Raw genomic sequence first — 17,016 nt, 5'->3', positions numbered from 1 at the left:
ATTCTTAGTTTTATGTTTTATATTTTATGTAAAAAATGGCCTAAACAAAATACTTGATTTTATCTGGCATATTCTGAATTCAATATGCAATTTGACCATTTTTTTATATTGTAACTTTTTTTTACCATTAAGAAAATTTATTATTATTGTTTAATCTTATTATTGCTACTATTTATAAGTGATGCATATAGAATTTCATTCCAAAGATTTGGCTTATTCTTTCACCATAAATGTATAATTGTTATGGTGTTAATGTCAAGGCTTCTGAAATTTAGAATTACTCACAAGTATGTTCATTCGTGGCTACAGTTAAAAAGGGAAGGGAAAGGGAAAGAAAAAAGAAAAAGAAAAAAGAAATCCTGTAAGTCATCACAGAGAAAGTATAGTTTTCTAACTCCCATTTAAAATTTCCTCAGGAGAGCAGGCAAGCCCTTCATGGACTTGAACAGAGTTGGGGTTTGATCACAAAGCCATAAATTCTCTTTCTGATTGCTATTTGGCCTGAGGGCTTGTTGGAAGCATCACCGTCCTAGTTAGACTGTTTTCCAGCTTTTAAATATACTAGAGTATGATCGTATTATGTGTTGACCCTGATTTATGTTGAAAACTCAGAAACATTTTTTCCAGAAGAAGTGCTTTGTGTATGTGTGAGCCTTTGAGGCCTGGCCCCATCTGAGAGTTGACTGGCTCACCTCAGTGTACTGTTCATTTATTCAGATGGCTGGACTCTAAAGGAGGAATCTTTAAATATCCAGTGGTATTTCAGTGAAATAAATATTGTGAAGCAGATATGGGTTGTTTAAAACATATCACTATGATGTAATATGTCAATGCTCAATTATACATTTGCATGCACCTTAAAAAATTCTGTCTCCAGAGAAAAACTGATTGTCATAATACTGCATTTCAATTAAACCCACATCCTAGGCATTCTGAGGTCCAAATTCCTGCAACCCTCAAGTTAATGTGTTCCATGTTGTGGGGTTAATTTACATAAAGTTCTGGAGCTCCTGCTGCACTGTTTCAAATCTTGGTAGCTTTGATATTCTCCATAGTGCTATACACAAATATTGTAAACTAGTTTTCACAGAGACAAGTTATGATTATCAGCAGGAATTAGTTTCATACAGTGATCTCTAACCATATTGTACCAGAACATTACCCAGACCCCCTCACTTCTGAACTTCATTTTTCAGTCCCTATAAAACACATCTGTTCCACTGTGTGTGTTTTGAAAATTAAATATACTAATATCATCCTGACTGACCCGGCCACCAAACTCATGTGGGAGAAATCCGGTCCACAACCCAAGCTGTGTTGAGTCTTCAGGTCTTGTGGGAGCTTGTAACTCACTTCACCACAGCAAAGAAAAAAAAAGTAAAGCAAGAGAAAAAGGAAAAAAAAGAAGAAAAACAAAGAAAAATAACACTTCTAAATATGTGTGCTTTCTTCTGATAAGAGCATAGAGAAACTTAGTCAATTACAAAGCAATTTAGCCAGTATTCATATTCATCCTGGTGAAATTTTCAAGGTCACAACAGTCATCACATCCTGGGATTTTGTAGTTTCTCTGTAAAACTTCTACTTCATAACAAAAGGAATCCCAGTACTAAAAACTCTGGTGAACTAGTTCATTACAGAGGGTCAGAATTAGGTCAAGAGAAAAAGTAGTGTTGAAATCAAAATACAGTTTAATTATAACAGAAAAATTTAGTACTTGGTACATCTCATTTGTTGTGACAGAATTTTTACTGGATTTATTCATTTGAAAGTTTGAAGTAAAACTGGGGCCTTTGGAGGTTTTATAGGATCATTGCTGTCAAAGATATAGTTAGAAATAGCAAAGGACACAAAAAGTTGAGGATAGTTAAAACATTTTAAAGCAAATTTTTATGTCAGAGAAACCAAACTAAATATTCTCCTGTATATTAACGTAAAGTGAAGTGATGTCATATGTACATTCAAGCTGATTTTAGAATTTGGAATTTACTGCCAACTCCAAGATATACTCTGCTGTCTTATTTGATCCTCACAAAAGCAAACACATCCATTTAACATGTACTAGAGTGATAAAGGCTCAACATTAAAAATTAAAGGAGGTAAGGGGCCCCTGGGTGACTTCCTCATAAGCATAGGACTTTGGCTCAGGTTATGATATCATAGTCAGTGACTTTGAACCCCCCCCCCCCACCCTGCGTCAGGCTCTGTGCTGACAGCTCAGAGCCTGGAGCCTGCTTAGTATTCTGTGTCTTCCTTGCTCTCTGCCCCTCCCCACTTGTGTGCGTGCACCCGTGCACTCTCCCTCTCTCTCTCTCTCTCTCTCACTCTCAAAAATAAGTAAACATTAAAAAAATTTTTTTCAATTAAAGAAGGTAAACTTACAAATAACCAGAAACAATTTAGACCTCATCATCATCTCTCTCTCTCCCTCCCTTTCTTCCTTTCTTTCTTTACCTTTCTTCCTTCTTTTCTTTTCTTCTATTCTTTTCTTTCTTTCTTTCTTTCTTTCTTTCTTTCTTTCTTTCTTCACTAAGTTTTGCCATTTAATCAAAGGGCAAGATTGGTTTAAATTATCAGACATCTACCTAGAGACTTTCCTTTGTTAATTTCTTCAGTCTGGCAAAATAGTTCTCAAACGTGAGTGTGTGAAAGAATTACCATTAAGGGTTTGTATACACAAAACCATGTGTATTATACTATAGGGGTTATTTAAGGGATTTCCTAGAGTAATTTTAACTCTGGACAACTTTTGAGGCATGTGCTAACTTCAGAAGCTAACCAGGGAGGTTCTATTTGCCCTTATTTATGAGAATTAGTAACATATTTCTCCAGAATCCATAAAATACATCTTTTGACATAATTATAAACATATTGTAGATACAAGGATATTTTCTGAAAACTCATACTGTAATAAAGTATAATTTTACCCTTATCCAATATTTGATATTGGTTACAAGCTTCACCCTTACTTTTTATCATATAATAATTGTTTTTAAGGATCTTCCCTCTATCCTCATTCTCTCTCAATGAAGAGAGAAATAATCAACAATTACTTATGGACTAGATAAAAACTAACAATTTTGAAGTTTTTGTTTTATAACTTGATCTAGAGAATATATTAGTGGCCAAACTGTATTTCTTCCCCCAACCCCAGACTTACTGAGGTATAGTTGTATTTCTTGAACTATAAATGAAAACAGGCCAAGTATTTTACCTCTGAAATTTCTTTTGCTCTTAAAACCCATCATGATTTACCAATAATCATGATTTGCCAATTTACCCTTTGGTGATGTCCACTAAGTTATTTTTCAAAGATGAACCTAATGTGTATTAACATTAAAACTTTTATGTGTCAGAGTGCTGGGAGAACAGATTATGTCCAAGGTGAAGATAAGGGATTTTGATTTCGAGAAATGGATGTTTTGGGATCCATCTCTGCCATCCTTTGCCAGTATTTACATATATTTCACATGTGTGGAAAATAATTTGGTGGGGGGAGTGGCTATTTTATTTTATTTTATTTTATTATTTGAGTAGAGTCAGCACACAATGTTACATTAGTTTCAGGTACACAACGTAGATATTCAACATCTCTATGCCATGCTCACCACAAGTGTACCTACCATCTGTTACCATGCAACACTGTTACAATATCGTTCACTGTATTCCCTATTCTGTGCCTTTTATCCTCATGACTTACTCATTCAATTACCGGATGCCTGTTTCTCCCACTCCCTTCACCCATTTTGCCCCTTCCCTCTGGAACCATTAATTTGTTCTCTAGAAAACTGATACTTTTAAGGCTTTTCGCTTGTCATCCCCTCTGTTATTTCAATTACCTTATGGTGCTAGTAATTAGGGCAAGATGAAGAAGTATTTCTGATGTATACTTTTTATTAAAAACTTAATTATTTTGGGAGCTATCCTCAGACCTCTCTCGCATTACAATATTGTGTTGGCCAATTCTGTTATTTTTTTCAGATAATAGAACAGAATAGACCTTATTTTCTATTTCCACTCTAATTGGACAGAAAACGAAGCTAACATCCAGAGAATATGAAGTATTTGATCATTTCATGACAAAAGGGACAAGAAATCAGGTTTCAAGTTTCTCAGTGTTTTTTCCAGGACACTGATGTGGAATTTTGAATGCTTCTTTATTCCGTGATGGTGATTTTCAAAAGTGATAGATGAGGATACAATGGGATGAAAGAAGTAAAAATTAGAATTTCTATTTACAGTTGTTTTATCTCATCCTTCTTTTAAAAGAAATGTCTTTTTTATGAAGCTTATAATACACAAATAATAATTGAAAAATTTAAAGGCTAAATGAAATGGGGGAAGAACTGTAATATTTTCATAATAAATTTTAGAAAACATTGCTGTAGAAATTGACCTAATATCAGTAGTAGCAATAATAACAAAATAGCATCAACTTAAACTACTGATATTTGTTGAGCACTTGCGTATATGAAACCCCAAGTTTTTATGTCCATTCTTTCATTTAATTATTTCAGCTACCTTGTAAGATAATCCATATTTTTCAGGTAAAGGTACTGAGATATAGCAGCACTAAATAACTTCCTCAAGATGGAATTATCATTGAAAGCCACTTCTTTTGTATTCAAACATACAACTTCAAAACACTGAGTTATGAGTACTTGAGGAAACACTCTATCTGCTGAATGAAGATGATTTAGCTCTTATTCATATAAGAATCCTACAAGGTAGCTATGGCAAATAATCATTTTACAAATAAGCTAAGTCAGTGGGAAATTTAACATATCTCTGTGATTGACCTCATTTTAGTAAAACATTTGTTTTATTTAAAAAATTTTTTAACATTTATTCATTTTTGACAGTGAGAGAGACAGAGTGTGAGCCAGGGAGGATCAGAAAGAGAGGGAAACAGAATCTGAAGCAAGCTTCAGGCTCTGAGCTGTCAGCACAGAGACCGACGTGGGGCTTGAACTCACGGACTACGAGATCATGACCTGAGGGGAAGTCCAACGCTTAACTGACTGAACCACCCAGGCGCCCCAAACATTTTTTATATTTAACTATGACATTGTGAAGATAATTTTACCTGAAGATTTAAAAATAAGATACATACAAAAATACCAGTCCTTAATAGATACTTCACGAAACACTGTGTAGATCTAAGTGTGGATTCAGGGGCTATATTGCTTACCAGTGAGTTCTGTCAGCAGTGGACTGCCTGACGAGAAACAAGAGTGTGATATATATGTGTATAATGAGTACAACCTAATGGGGACTGGCTCAATGCAATTTTTTGTGCTTGTGTTTGCCTTTGAAGTAGGTCCCATGCTATTTTTTCTTATGGGTGCCATACCTAGCACTAAATAAATAATAAATAGAATAATATGGGTATTTATTTTTAAAGACTATTATTTTAGTGGTTGCGACTTTAAGATACTAGATTTTACTAAATTGAATCTATACTGAAAATTTTGAAGGCTTTTCAATTGTTTTGATTGTCTAGCAGGATGCTTTACAATAAAGCAAAGGTATAGAACAGTAATTCCTTGCTGGCATTTTACTATTCTTCCTCCATTATGTCCTTTAAATTTGGCCCCTTCCTTTACATTATATTGTCAGTCTTAGTCAAAAAAACTTATCATGCCATCAGCTTAGTTCCACTTAGAATTGTCTTGACTCAGCTTTGCTTAATATATATATATATGTCAAAGAATATTTCAAGAAATACTACTACTAAAAAATTATGTCTATTGTAGAATTTTCATGGAAGACTATTTCCATTATATTGCTCAGCATCCCCCTGGAATAATATCTGTGTATTATTAAACAATTATATAAAACAATTATTTTTAACATAATTTTAGATATGAGTAGGAAATTGGGCACCTGGGTGGCCCAGTCGGTTGAGTGTCCAACTTTGGCTCAGGTCATGATGTCATAGCTTGTGGGTTCAAGATCTGCGTCAGGCTCTGTGCTGACAGCTCAGAGCCTGGAGCCTGGTTTGGATTCTGTCTCCATGTTTCTCTGCCACTCCCCCACTTGTGCACGTGTACATGCTTGTTCTCTCTACCAAATACAAATATTAAAAAAAAGTAGATATGAGTAGGAAATTTAATTAAATATGAAGGATCAAAACAGTATTTTGGTGACAGAAGTGGGAATGAGGATCATTAGAAACTATTATTCAGTCTATATTTTTTGTCATAAAAAGGAATTAAAATTAAAAGTATTTTAAGACACTGAAAGATGTATTTGAAGGCTGGCATCATAAAAACTCATCAAGAACATTGAACTCCATGTTTCACAACAGAATAGAAATACTTCAAACGATGATCAATCTATAATTGTACTTACCCACTAAATTCTTACTCTACTTTGTAAGATAATTATATTTTCCCAACAATAATTATATATTCACAGTTTTAAAAGCATCTTTTTAACTTAGGACCATCCATCTGAAAAAGCTGGCATTATTGAAAACTGTCATGTTTCAAACTCTACCTATCATGTATATCTCCTTATCTGTCACTCTCTGTTGTCACCTTTAGTTTACTGAATCTTTTTAGCAAGAAAAATAGCACACTTTAATTGTCTATCCTATATCTTCATAGAACTTTATATTTAAAAAAATAGTGAATATTTATGATAAAGTTGTGAAAATTATGAAGCTATTATCCGTATTTTATAGAGGCAGAAACTGAAATTCTGAGTAACCTCTGGAGGCAAAAGAATTTGTGTTGACTTGGGACAATCTGATCCTCTCATTCTTTTTCCAGAGTTCTTCCAGTTTGACTAGGTTTCTGAACTTGATCTTAAATATAAACAGAAGACCTTTAGCAATATTTTATTAATGTAATTTCTTGTATGTTTTACATAAAACTGACCATTGAATAATGTGGAGGTTAGAAGCACCAACCACCCATGCAGTTGAAAATCTTCATATAACTTTTGACTGCCCCAAACTTAACCACTAATAGCCTACAGTTGACCAGAAGCCTTACTGATAACATAAACAGTTGATCAAGACATATGTTGTATGTGATATTATTATATGCTGTATTTTTACAATAAAGGAAGCTATGGAAAAGAAAGTATGATTAAGCAAATCGTAAGTAAGAAAAATACATTTACGGTGCTGCACTGTGTTTATGGAAAAAAAAAAACTGCACTCAAGTGGCTGAGTGCAGTTCCAAACTGTGTTGTTCAAAGTTCAACTTGTATATTAAGAGTTTAAAATAATATTTTTAAATATATGTGAATGAAAAAAAAATATGCTATAATGCAAATGGATGATGTAACAGCTGATTGTTTTTTTCCTGACTTGTGGGAAAACTAAGACATCAAGTGAATCAATTACATATTTTGACCTCATTGTTTCCTAAGGGAAAAAAATATATTCTTGCCCATGAAATGTGGAAATTTCACATCTTTCCAATTCTTGTATAATTTGAGCTCTTTCCCAGCAGTTCAAGATATTGTGTCTCCTTTAATAATCTTGGCTTTCATAATTAAAGCCCTAATTATCATCATCATCATCATCGTGGTCATTATTGTAGTTATCACCCTCGTCAGCATTATCATTATTTGGAGAAGAGGAGATATAAGGTGTTGGTACAGGCTCACACCTTTTTTATAGCTTAAAAGCTAGAAAATATGCTCTTTGAATGTTTGTAGTGTTTATGTAATCAGTACCTACATTGCCAAGGCATATTGAAAACAGCTGGGTGCCTGCTGCCTGCCTCCCTCTTTGTTGGAACTTTTGCCAGAACAGGTAGTCAGAAATGGAAAGTAAGGGAAAATTCAGGCATCTGGGGTGTCTCTCAGGAAGGCAGCTGTGGCTTCCTTAGGAAGCAATCATTGTTTGCCATCAGCCAAGACTCTGTATACCCTTGGGTCCAGTTCTGGCATGGCTGGCCTAGTAGGATGCAGTTTATGACTTAGGACTTACGCGAGAAACCATTTGGGCAGTCCCATCCTCTGGCAGAACTTTGAGAGAAATCCCCCAAGCTGCAAGCCATATGTGGGATGTTGGCCTTCTATTTAGCCTACTCTGGGAGGTTCCCATTTACTGGGGCTCTAATCATCCCTTTGACACAAGCAAAAACAATACAAAGAGATCTTTTCAAAACACATCCTTCCAAGATATACTGTTGTGTTTTAAAAACCAGACATCACTATTATTTCTGTAAACATGGCATTTTTTTCCTAAAAATAAACTCATTTGTTAAGAGACTTCCTTTGTTTCCTAGATAGTGGGCAAGTACAAAGAATTTCTTTTAACAGCACACTGGAAGTCCTGGACTAGCAGTGTTGAATGGTATTCTGCATTTGCGAGCATATGGTCTTTCATATATAAATTTTTGTACACCAAGTATTAAAATTTGCCTCCATGGGAGAAAACGTAGGCTCTGATTGATGTCTGGGAGATGCCAGGAGCTGGCCTTTGTTATGTACACTACACTGAAAATCAATCTGCTGTTGTGATGAGATTATTTGGCAAGGTAAATAGGTAGGTAAACTAGGTAGGTAAATAGCAAGGTGAATATTGGTTATTATTTGGCAAACAAACCACCTCTCATTCACCATGAAAATTACATTTTGGTAAGCTAGACTTGAATGGTTGTCTTGATAATTTTTGTTAAAACAGAGTTTTGATTTTAGAATGTAAATGCCATAAATTTCAGGAGTCAGAAATAAAAGGGAATTAGAAATGTGTAGTACTTTGAATTTTAGATTAAGTGTCATGTTTTTCCCCATTACAAAGAGTTCTGTTAGGATACTTAAGGACCATGATTAATCCAGCAACATTTTACTAAAATATCCTCAGTTTTGGGGTGCCTGGGTGGCTCAGTTGGTTAAGTGACTGACTCCGGCTCAGGTCATGATCTCAAGGTGTGTGAGATCAAGTTCTGCATCCAGCTGTGTGCTGACAGCTCAGAGTCTGGAGCCTGCTTCAGATTCTGTCTCCTTCTCTCTCTCTGCCCCTCCCCCGTTCACACTCTGTCTCTCTCTCTCTCTCTCTCTCAAAAATAAGTAAATATTTTTTAAATATTTTTTAAAAATCTTCAGTTTCAAACATGCTATATATGAGCCAAATAATTTTGTGCCGATGTTAGGCATACTCAGGAAAATTCAATGAAATGTTGTTTTAGTTGTAACCAGAACTTATTTGCAGAAATATGAAGTTAAAAAAAGAAAGAATTTTTAAATTCCCTGAACTATCTTCTTTTTTAAAAAAAAAAAGTACAGTAATATTTTTTGGGCAGGGAATCAGGCTATTTTTTAAACTTTTTAAAAGTTTATTTATTTTTGCCGAGAGAAAGAGCAAGCAGGTGAGGGGCTGAGGGAGAGAGAGAGAGAGAGAGAGAGAGAGAATCCCAAGCAGGTTCCACACCATCAGCACAGAGACTGACACAGGGATTTAACCCATGAACTGTGAGATCATGACCTGAGCCAAAATTAAGAGTCAAACCCTTAACCAACTGAGCCACCCAGGTGCCCCAGCATCAGGTTATTTTTAATGCGTTGTCCATTACTAGTTTTAATATATAAGAATGTCTCAGGTCAGATTAGGTAATGTTCATCGAGTGACTTATTTTTCCTACTCTTGTTTTATTCCCAACTTCATAAAAACTAAAATAGACTATCCTTAGAATTTTTCACTGCTCTGATATTTTTTTTCATTCTCACACCTAAAAAGGTAAAGAATGTGAGGCTCCATTGTAAGTACAAGAAGAAGATTATGAGTGTAAACAGATGCTTTTTATAATGTATGCCTTTGCTAAGATATTTTTCCGAAAGAGTGGTCAATGTTTAACCTAACATTCATTCTCACAATTGATATTTGGTTATTAATTTGACCTTATTGTAACTTGCTCTCTGTATCTCCATATTGCTTTTTATCCAGCATTTCAAACTAAAAAGTTATAAAAAAAAGTTTTACCCTTCTGCATTAAGAATTTTGATGATTAGAAAAATATAAAGTCAGGTTTCAGTTTTGACAAGACACATGTTTTGACCATTTTATGAATATAAATCATATAATCAACTTTGGTTGTCTCTTTAATTTTTCTCCATGCTTTAATTGTGGTAAGCTTGGCATTTCCTTTTACCTGTCATTTTGACAAACCTCAAGCTGGGGACGGAGTACTAACCTGGAAAAAAACTAACCTGGAAAAAAATTGAGAATGAAGGCTGTAAATCTAGACTATGTATATTAAAATATTTATAAGTTTTCTAGGAAATGAACATAAATTGAAGATGTATCATTGTGTATGAGGGAGAGCAAGAATGTAATAAGTAATCAAGGGCAATTTTAAAATCCCTATTACTGGATGGTAATACCCTCAGAACAAGAGTTGGTAATATTGGAAAATTTTAAAGTCTTGTATCTATAAAGACACTGAATTCATAATTTAGAATTCAAAGATGAAAAATCCACAGATGTTTTTGAGAAATGTAGCATCTATTTTCACTTTATGCTAATTACAGTTTATACAATTTTGACCAGATGGGTTTGCATACACAGTAGCTAATTCATGACAACTGTCTTCAAGTATATTCTCTGAATTGTAGGTAGGTCTTGGAGAACTCCAAGAGATCTCTAATGTTCTTACTGATATTTGTGGTTTCACATGTTATCATGATAGCTCAAATGTGGTATACGTGAACAGTAGATATTTCATAGGGGTATTGTTGAAAAGGATATACACTTTCTTGAGCTATGTGGACTCTTAGAATAGTGAATAAATTGTGATACCCAACAGGAGATAATCATCTCTGGGGAGCTGAAGAAATGGTTACAAATGAAGATTCTGTATTTGTTATCTAAATTAACTTAGTACTTTTTTGTCACTAAAATTAGAGTCCTTTGCCCCCACTGAATAGTAAAATGCCTGATTTTTAAGGTTTTAGAATTCAGCTTAATTATTTAAAATTTTTGTTCTAATGTTTGAGTTTATTTTCTTTTATAAAAACATGATCATGGTATGTTTAATGTATTATGTTTGAAAATTTATATCAGAATATATGTAATGATTGAAGGAAATATATATTCTTTTTAAATAAGGCATTGTTATCATGTGCATTAATATAAACTTTCTTTTTATATTGTTTTTCCCTCAGTTAAGAATTTTAATACATATTTAAAAACTAATGCAAAACAATAATGTTTGATTTAAATCTTGATAGTAGTAAATATGATAAGACCACATATTAAAGATAGTGGTAATTGTATATGCTTTGAATAGGGTCAGAGAGAGAACACAAGACTTCCAAGTAATAGTTGCAAATAGTTGGAAATTATTTCTGTTAGGCCTTTGTTTGTCTGTGCATGACTCCTAGTATTTTAGTCATATATATAGAATGTACTGGAAGTTAAATCAGGAATTCCCAATTTCTTTGGAGTTGGCATTTGTCAAGCTGTATCCTTGAAAATTCAAAGAAAAAAAATGTATCATTACCTATTATCTTTCTGATGTTTTCATTTCAGCAGGACTTTCAGTCTATTTGGCTCCAAATTCTGGTCTAGATTTGTTTGTATTTATTTGTCTCTTGCATTAATAGGAAATAGAGATACTTTTAAGCAATTCAGGTTTGAACTCTGTTTAAGTTCTTATCTGTTTATCTGTAGAGCAGACAATGGTCCTCTCTAAAAAACCAAAATATTATGTCAAAAAGTATATTTAACAAAGAATTAGTTTTATTTTATCCAAATAATTTAGTAAAAACTTCTGCATATTTAATGTGTTGCTCTTAAAACAAATTGTTGCTATTTTCATTGTTATAGTTGTGAGTAGTCAGTGAATTGTTATTTTATGAACCTCATCAATGTCAGAGAAATAATTTTTAGGTAAAAATATATTCTTCCATTTAGAGGCAGGATATAATTTTTTAGACATAAAACATAGGTATATCCATTCCAAGGGAATTTTAGGAAATCAAGACAAAAGTTGTACACAAAAATGTACACAGTGAAATAAAGAGTAATATATTTTTTTAATTATGAAAAGTGAGTTTGTAATCTCTCATCACAAAAATGCTATTTCAAGTTTCTTCCTTGTCAAGGTAGAATTTATCAGGCAGCTTTACCCATCATTTATAAAATGACTTAGATTTTCTAACTTGCTCGTGCAATTCTCTAGTGATTCTGTATATGTAATTACATTGCCACTGTGGATAAGCATAAAATTAAATGAGATGTTATCTCTCAGCATATTCTATTCAAGTATTTGTACCAATAGATACAAGTTTGAGAATCCAAGTAAATTTCAGCTATCTCAGAGATTTTGTTTCTCTTGTGGGTAATTTTTCAAGTACTTTAAAACTTTCTTTTTTTTTTTTTTTTGCAATTTATCTGAGAGTTAAATGTTTTGAGAAGTGTGGGGTGTTGCTGGCTAGTTCTAATGGAAATAGTCCACTACCTAAGATGATATTTTATTTGCTTCTCAGGTCATTTATTAATACATTTGGTAGGCGGATTCAAACCAACTGAGACAGATATGTACATAGGTGTAAGAACAATCCACTAGCTGTGTAATTTGAGGGATAGCAGTTTGAGGAGATGTCACATGCACACAAGTACCTCTTCTGATACTATTCTGTCTCCTTTAAGATTAGATGCCTGATTTTCTCATAAGTAGAGCCATTTTTAATAAGGCCTCTTAAAACACAGACATAATGGGGAGGGGCAGTAGAATAACTCATCGGTTCCCACTGGTGTTTTAGTATGGGTTAGTGGTTCAGATTAGCCACCTGTCAATTGATGCACTTTTTTGGAAAGAGTGAAGGAAACGTGGAGAGCATCTGTACAGGCCAAAGTTCAGGCATCAGAGTCTAGGGCCCTGGGAAGTCAAGGAAATAGCCTGAAGACAAGGGCCACTAATGATGTGTTAGCTCAAGGAGGGCTTGACACCAGGAGTGAACTTCCTCTGTTTCATATTTTGAATCCAGCTGTTAAAATCTTGGGACTTGGATAAAATAAGTGTTCATTGAGTTTGTACATATCCAGAAACATCAGATCTGTGATTAGAGAAGTATGTTGCAAAAAACTGGCTTTGGTTGCCATTTAATCTTATACTAGCCTAAGTAGTAATTCTCCTGTCTTCCTTGAATAAATACTTGATTGAGAAAAATGTTAATCAACAGTCATTTCAAAGGACACATTTAATCTAATCAATTATGGAGAACCAAAATGGACAGCTTGATAGAAAAATCAAGAGAAAGTTTGGACAAGAGAAAATTAAAATGGCATGACTCCAATCATCAACTGGTTTATGGAGTCCATGTTAAATAATTTTCCAGCCTAAAATTATATACTAAATATATATTTAGGATACATATGCATACACATTAAAAAATACAAGAGAAAATCTATTTTTTCCTACTTACTCTCTAATGCAATTGAGTGACTATTTCAAGGTCATGCATATTTTGAGAAGGGCATATTCATTGTATTAATTTTTATGATTCTGTGTCAATCTGGTTTTCATTATATATAAAAACTCCAATTTATGTTTAAAACATTGATTGTGAAAAGTGTCAGAAACCTAGCAGTTACTGACTCAAAAATCACTAGGCAAGTAGAGATCACTACAAAAAAAGAGGAAGGAATTCACTACTTATGTACGTATTCACTGAACTGACATCCTAGGATGTGTAGTTAGATTTTCTGAGAGATGCTATATAAACAAACACCCATATCCCAGCTCTGATATTTAGTAGTTTTGTGATTTCTTGGTAAACCACATAAATTCTAGGTTCCCATTGCCTCATGAGCAAATTGGGTACCAATCTGGCAAAGTTTGTGATGAGATTTAAACATCATAATCTAATAAGGCACCTAGGACAATGGCTAGTTTAATCAAGGGTCTCACTGCACATTAATACTGAATCTGAGTTGGATTTCTATGCATCATCAGTTCTCCACCCCATGTTTTGAAGAGATAATAAATGGGGCCAAAACCTGCCAAAGAAACAAAATAAAACTATAAATTGTTAAATATCTCATTTTTCTTAAGGGGCTGAAAGCATTTTAGATAATTGGAAAAGATAAAATCCTCATGTTTTAGTTAAGGATGGGTCATTAAGGAAATAGGACTTGATTTATAGTTTCAAAAGAAGAAAGATTTAGTTGGGAAGTTATGGGTTAACAACAAAGGCATGAACTGAATTGAACTTTTTTTCATTCTCTCATTAGGTCAGAAGTTGTTACTATTTCTAGGATCCCAGATGGAAGTATAGATAGTCTAGTGGGTAGGGAGTAGGGAAGAGGAGAATCATGACTTACCAGCAAAATTTTACATATAGTTTAGAGGTTTCCTTCTCCCTAGCCTTCACCCTTGGAATCCTTGTGACCCGAAAAACTAAATTGAAAACCAATAAAAACTTCTTTTTTTGAGACAGAGAGAGACAGAGAGAGGGAGAGTGAGAGAGGCAGAGGGAGAGAGAAAAATTTAAACAGGCTCTTCACCCAGCACGGAGCCTGATGCTGGGCTTGATCTCACAACCCTGAGATCATGACATGAGTGGAGATCAAGAGTCGGAAGCTCAATCAACTAAGTTACCCAGGCACCCTGAAAAACCAGTAAAAACTTCTATTGCCAAATATATTTCGGGTTCATAAATGTTGTGGATCTGAATTAAACTGTTTATACTGATATTATGCATTTTTCATTTCTGTCCCATTTGAAAGTTCTCTTTACAGATAGCCGTCTGTCAACATTACCCATCTTCATAGACTAATTCAATTCATTGCACAAAGGGCTTTCATAAATACTCTTCACCTTGATATTATTTTGCTTGGCACCATCACAAGAGATCCCATGAGGTCATTTTTCTTGAATTAGAGTCAAAAGAAACAAAACCAACCTTTAAATATATTGTATTTGATTTCTGAAGCAACTCCATAATGTTAATATTATTCTTGACTTCTGCTTCAACATAACTGTAGATTTCATTTTTGATATATATTTTTTTATATTGTGCATATTATAGGCTGAAAGGAATGCATGTATTGGAAGAAAAGTGCAGAGTGACTAACGTGAAGGATCATGGTTCTCTAGAAAGAACATATGAAAGTTTCTATATGAAACAGAACAACCTAGCCGTGAATCTAATACCATGGTTTAGGAAGGTGTTGTTGTTGTTGTTGTTGTTTTCATATTCAGGCTTTCACAGCATAATAACCACAATTCAAGCTATTTTCTTTGAATTGATGGCTGGCCTCAGTTAATGGCCTTGGCTTCTCTCCAGTCCATCACCCCAGAATGTTTCCCATGCCTGCATCTTATTACTTAAATTTGCTCCTTTGTATATTTTTGTGGATCTTTCAGGAATAGTGGTTCTTCCTGGGGAGAAGAACTGGTCATATTTTAGTAGTTTGGAGAGGAGCTTTGCACAATTAAAAAAAAAAAAAACATATGGAGAGACTCTTGCATAAACCCATTTGTTTGGGTTTTACTCTTTTTTTTTTTTTATCATCATACGAATAACACCTAAAATGGAGATCATAAAGCAACCTTGTAGCTTAATGTTAGTGTATAGGTAAGAGTAAAGGGAAAAGTTAGCTTAGGAGAACTCTGATGGTGTAAAGACCATGACTAGTGCTTGGATTTTACATCAAGAGAAGAGAAGATATGTGTGTTATGGCATTATGGCATTTAGATTACACATAATAAAAAATTCTGCAGCCATGAGTTCTTACTGAATGACTATATAATCCTTATTGCTAGGATCATCAGAAATCAAGTTATTTTTGGCTAATTTGGGGTGATTTGTTGGGAATGTGTGATATTACTTGAAAGCAGAGAAGTAAACTCAATGAACTCTGATGGCTGCTTATTATGAGTTAGTTATGGCATGAATCTTAAAGAGAATTTTGTAGTACAGTTTTTCATAACTGTAAGATCACCAGAGTGAGAAGGTAAATCAGTAGTGATGTTTAACATTTAATTCGTGTTGGGTAAAGTTCATAACATGTTAGATCACATTGCCCCAGAGAGGAATGATTTTTTATAATGTTTTTATTTCTCCTTTTCCAAATGCTTCTTAAACTATATAAACAATGAGATCATTTCATACAGTACATTCCACATGCAGAATGCCCAGAGGCCAGAAGAAAGTTCTGTTTCATTCAGTATCTAAGTTTCATAGTCCCATCCCTAGAAATGACCCAGATTTGAGAGTATAAAAAGTAAAAGGCAAACACTAACTAACTTGGATGTAAAATAAATAAATAAGTTAAATAAATAGATAAATAAATAAAAATAAAATAAAAGCCAAAAAAACAAAACGTTTTACTCCCACTCTTTTCTCCGACGTAATGTGTTTTAAGTTGGGTTGGCTAAATTCTATCAGTGAACAACTGCTAGATTCAATTTGATTAATTTATAGTGTCTAAAATGCTGATGTTCATTTTCCCTTTCAAAGATATTTTAACTCAGTTGAACAAAAGTATTGATTCACTTTTAATTCTTTTTCCTCTTTGTGTTTTATTTCTTCAGATTTTTTATTCCATCTGCATTGCTTTCTGGGGAGTCAGAAGCATAAAACAACTTGCCTCCGGCCCTTGGAAATAAGTTTGTACTCAATTCTCTTGTTTTAATCAGTAGTCCACAACCACAGTATATTATGACTGTCTGTGGAAATATAATTATCTTATATAATGATTATATGAACCATTTTTATAATGAAAGGTGAATATGCTTATCTACTTTTGCTTGCTTTCCATATGTTATTTTCTATTAAAATTAAAGTGTGCTGCAATTACTTTCCTTTATTAATGGGTTTGAAAACAAGTGATATCAAATACAGTCATGTTATATTCACTTGTAGCATCTGAGTCAAAGAGTATGAGAAAAGGAAGGGAGGAAACTTAAAAAGAATGAAGATTTCATTTGCATTTTTTGACAACATTTTCTTTGCTGCATGCTAAAATTGTGCTTATATCAATATTTGTTGTCATAAACATGTGTTACATTAGTTGTCTGCATAAGGCTATATTTACCTTTGAAAACC

General features: G+C 33.7%; 1 protein-coding gene across 1 annotated transcript in view; it reads left to right on the top strand.

Annotated features, from left to right (window-relative positions):
• AGMO (alkylglycerol monooxygenase) overlaps nucleotides 1–16,577 on the top strand; it is a 323,866-nt gene extending 307,289 nt beyond the window's left edge. Inside the window, exon 14 of the mRNA XM_047095233.1 lies at nucleotides 16,503–16,577. Within this exon, the coding sequence (XP_046951189.1) occupies nucleotides 16,503–16,577 (75 nt within the window). The remainder of the gene's footprint in view (nucleotides 1–16,502) is intronic.
• Nucleotides 16,578–17,016: the final 439 nt, after the last annotated feature.

This window comes from Lynx rufus, unplaced genomic scaffold (genome assembly GCF_022079265.1).
Source record: "Lynx rufus isolate CCGP_SWC_20201006 ecotype Redwood Valley unplaced genomic scaffold, mLynRuf1.p SCAF_4, whole genome shotgun sequence".
Taxonomy (NCBI): Eukaryota; Metazoa; Chordata; class Mammalia; order Carnivora; family Felidae; genus Lynx; species Lynx rufus.
Note: the sequence above shows the minus strand (reverse complement) of the source record. Positions and strands in the feature narration are given on the sequence as shown.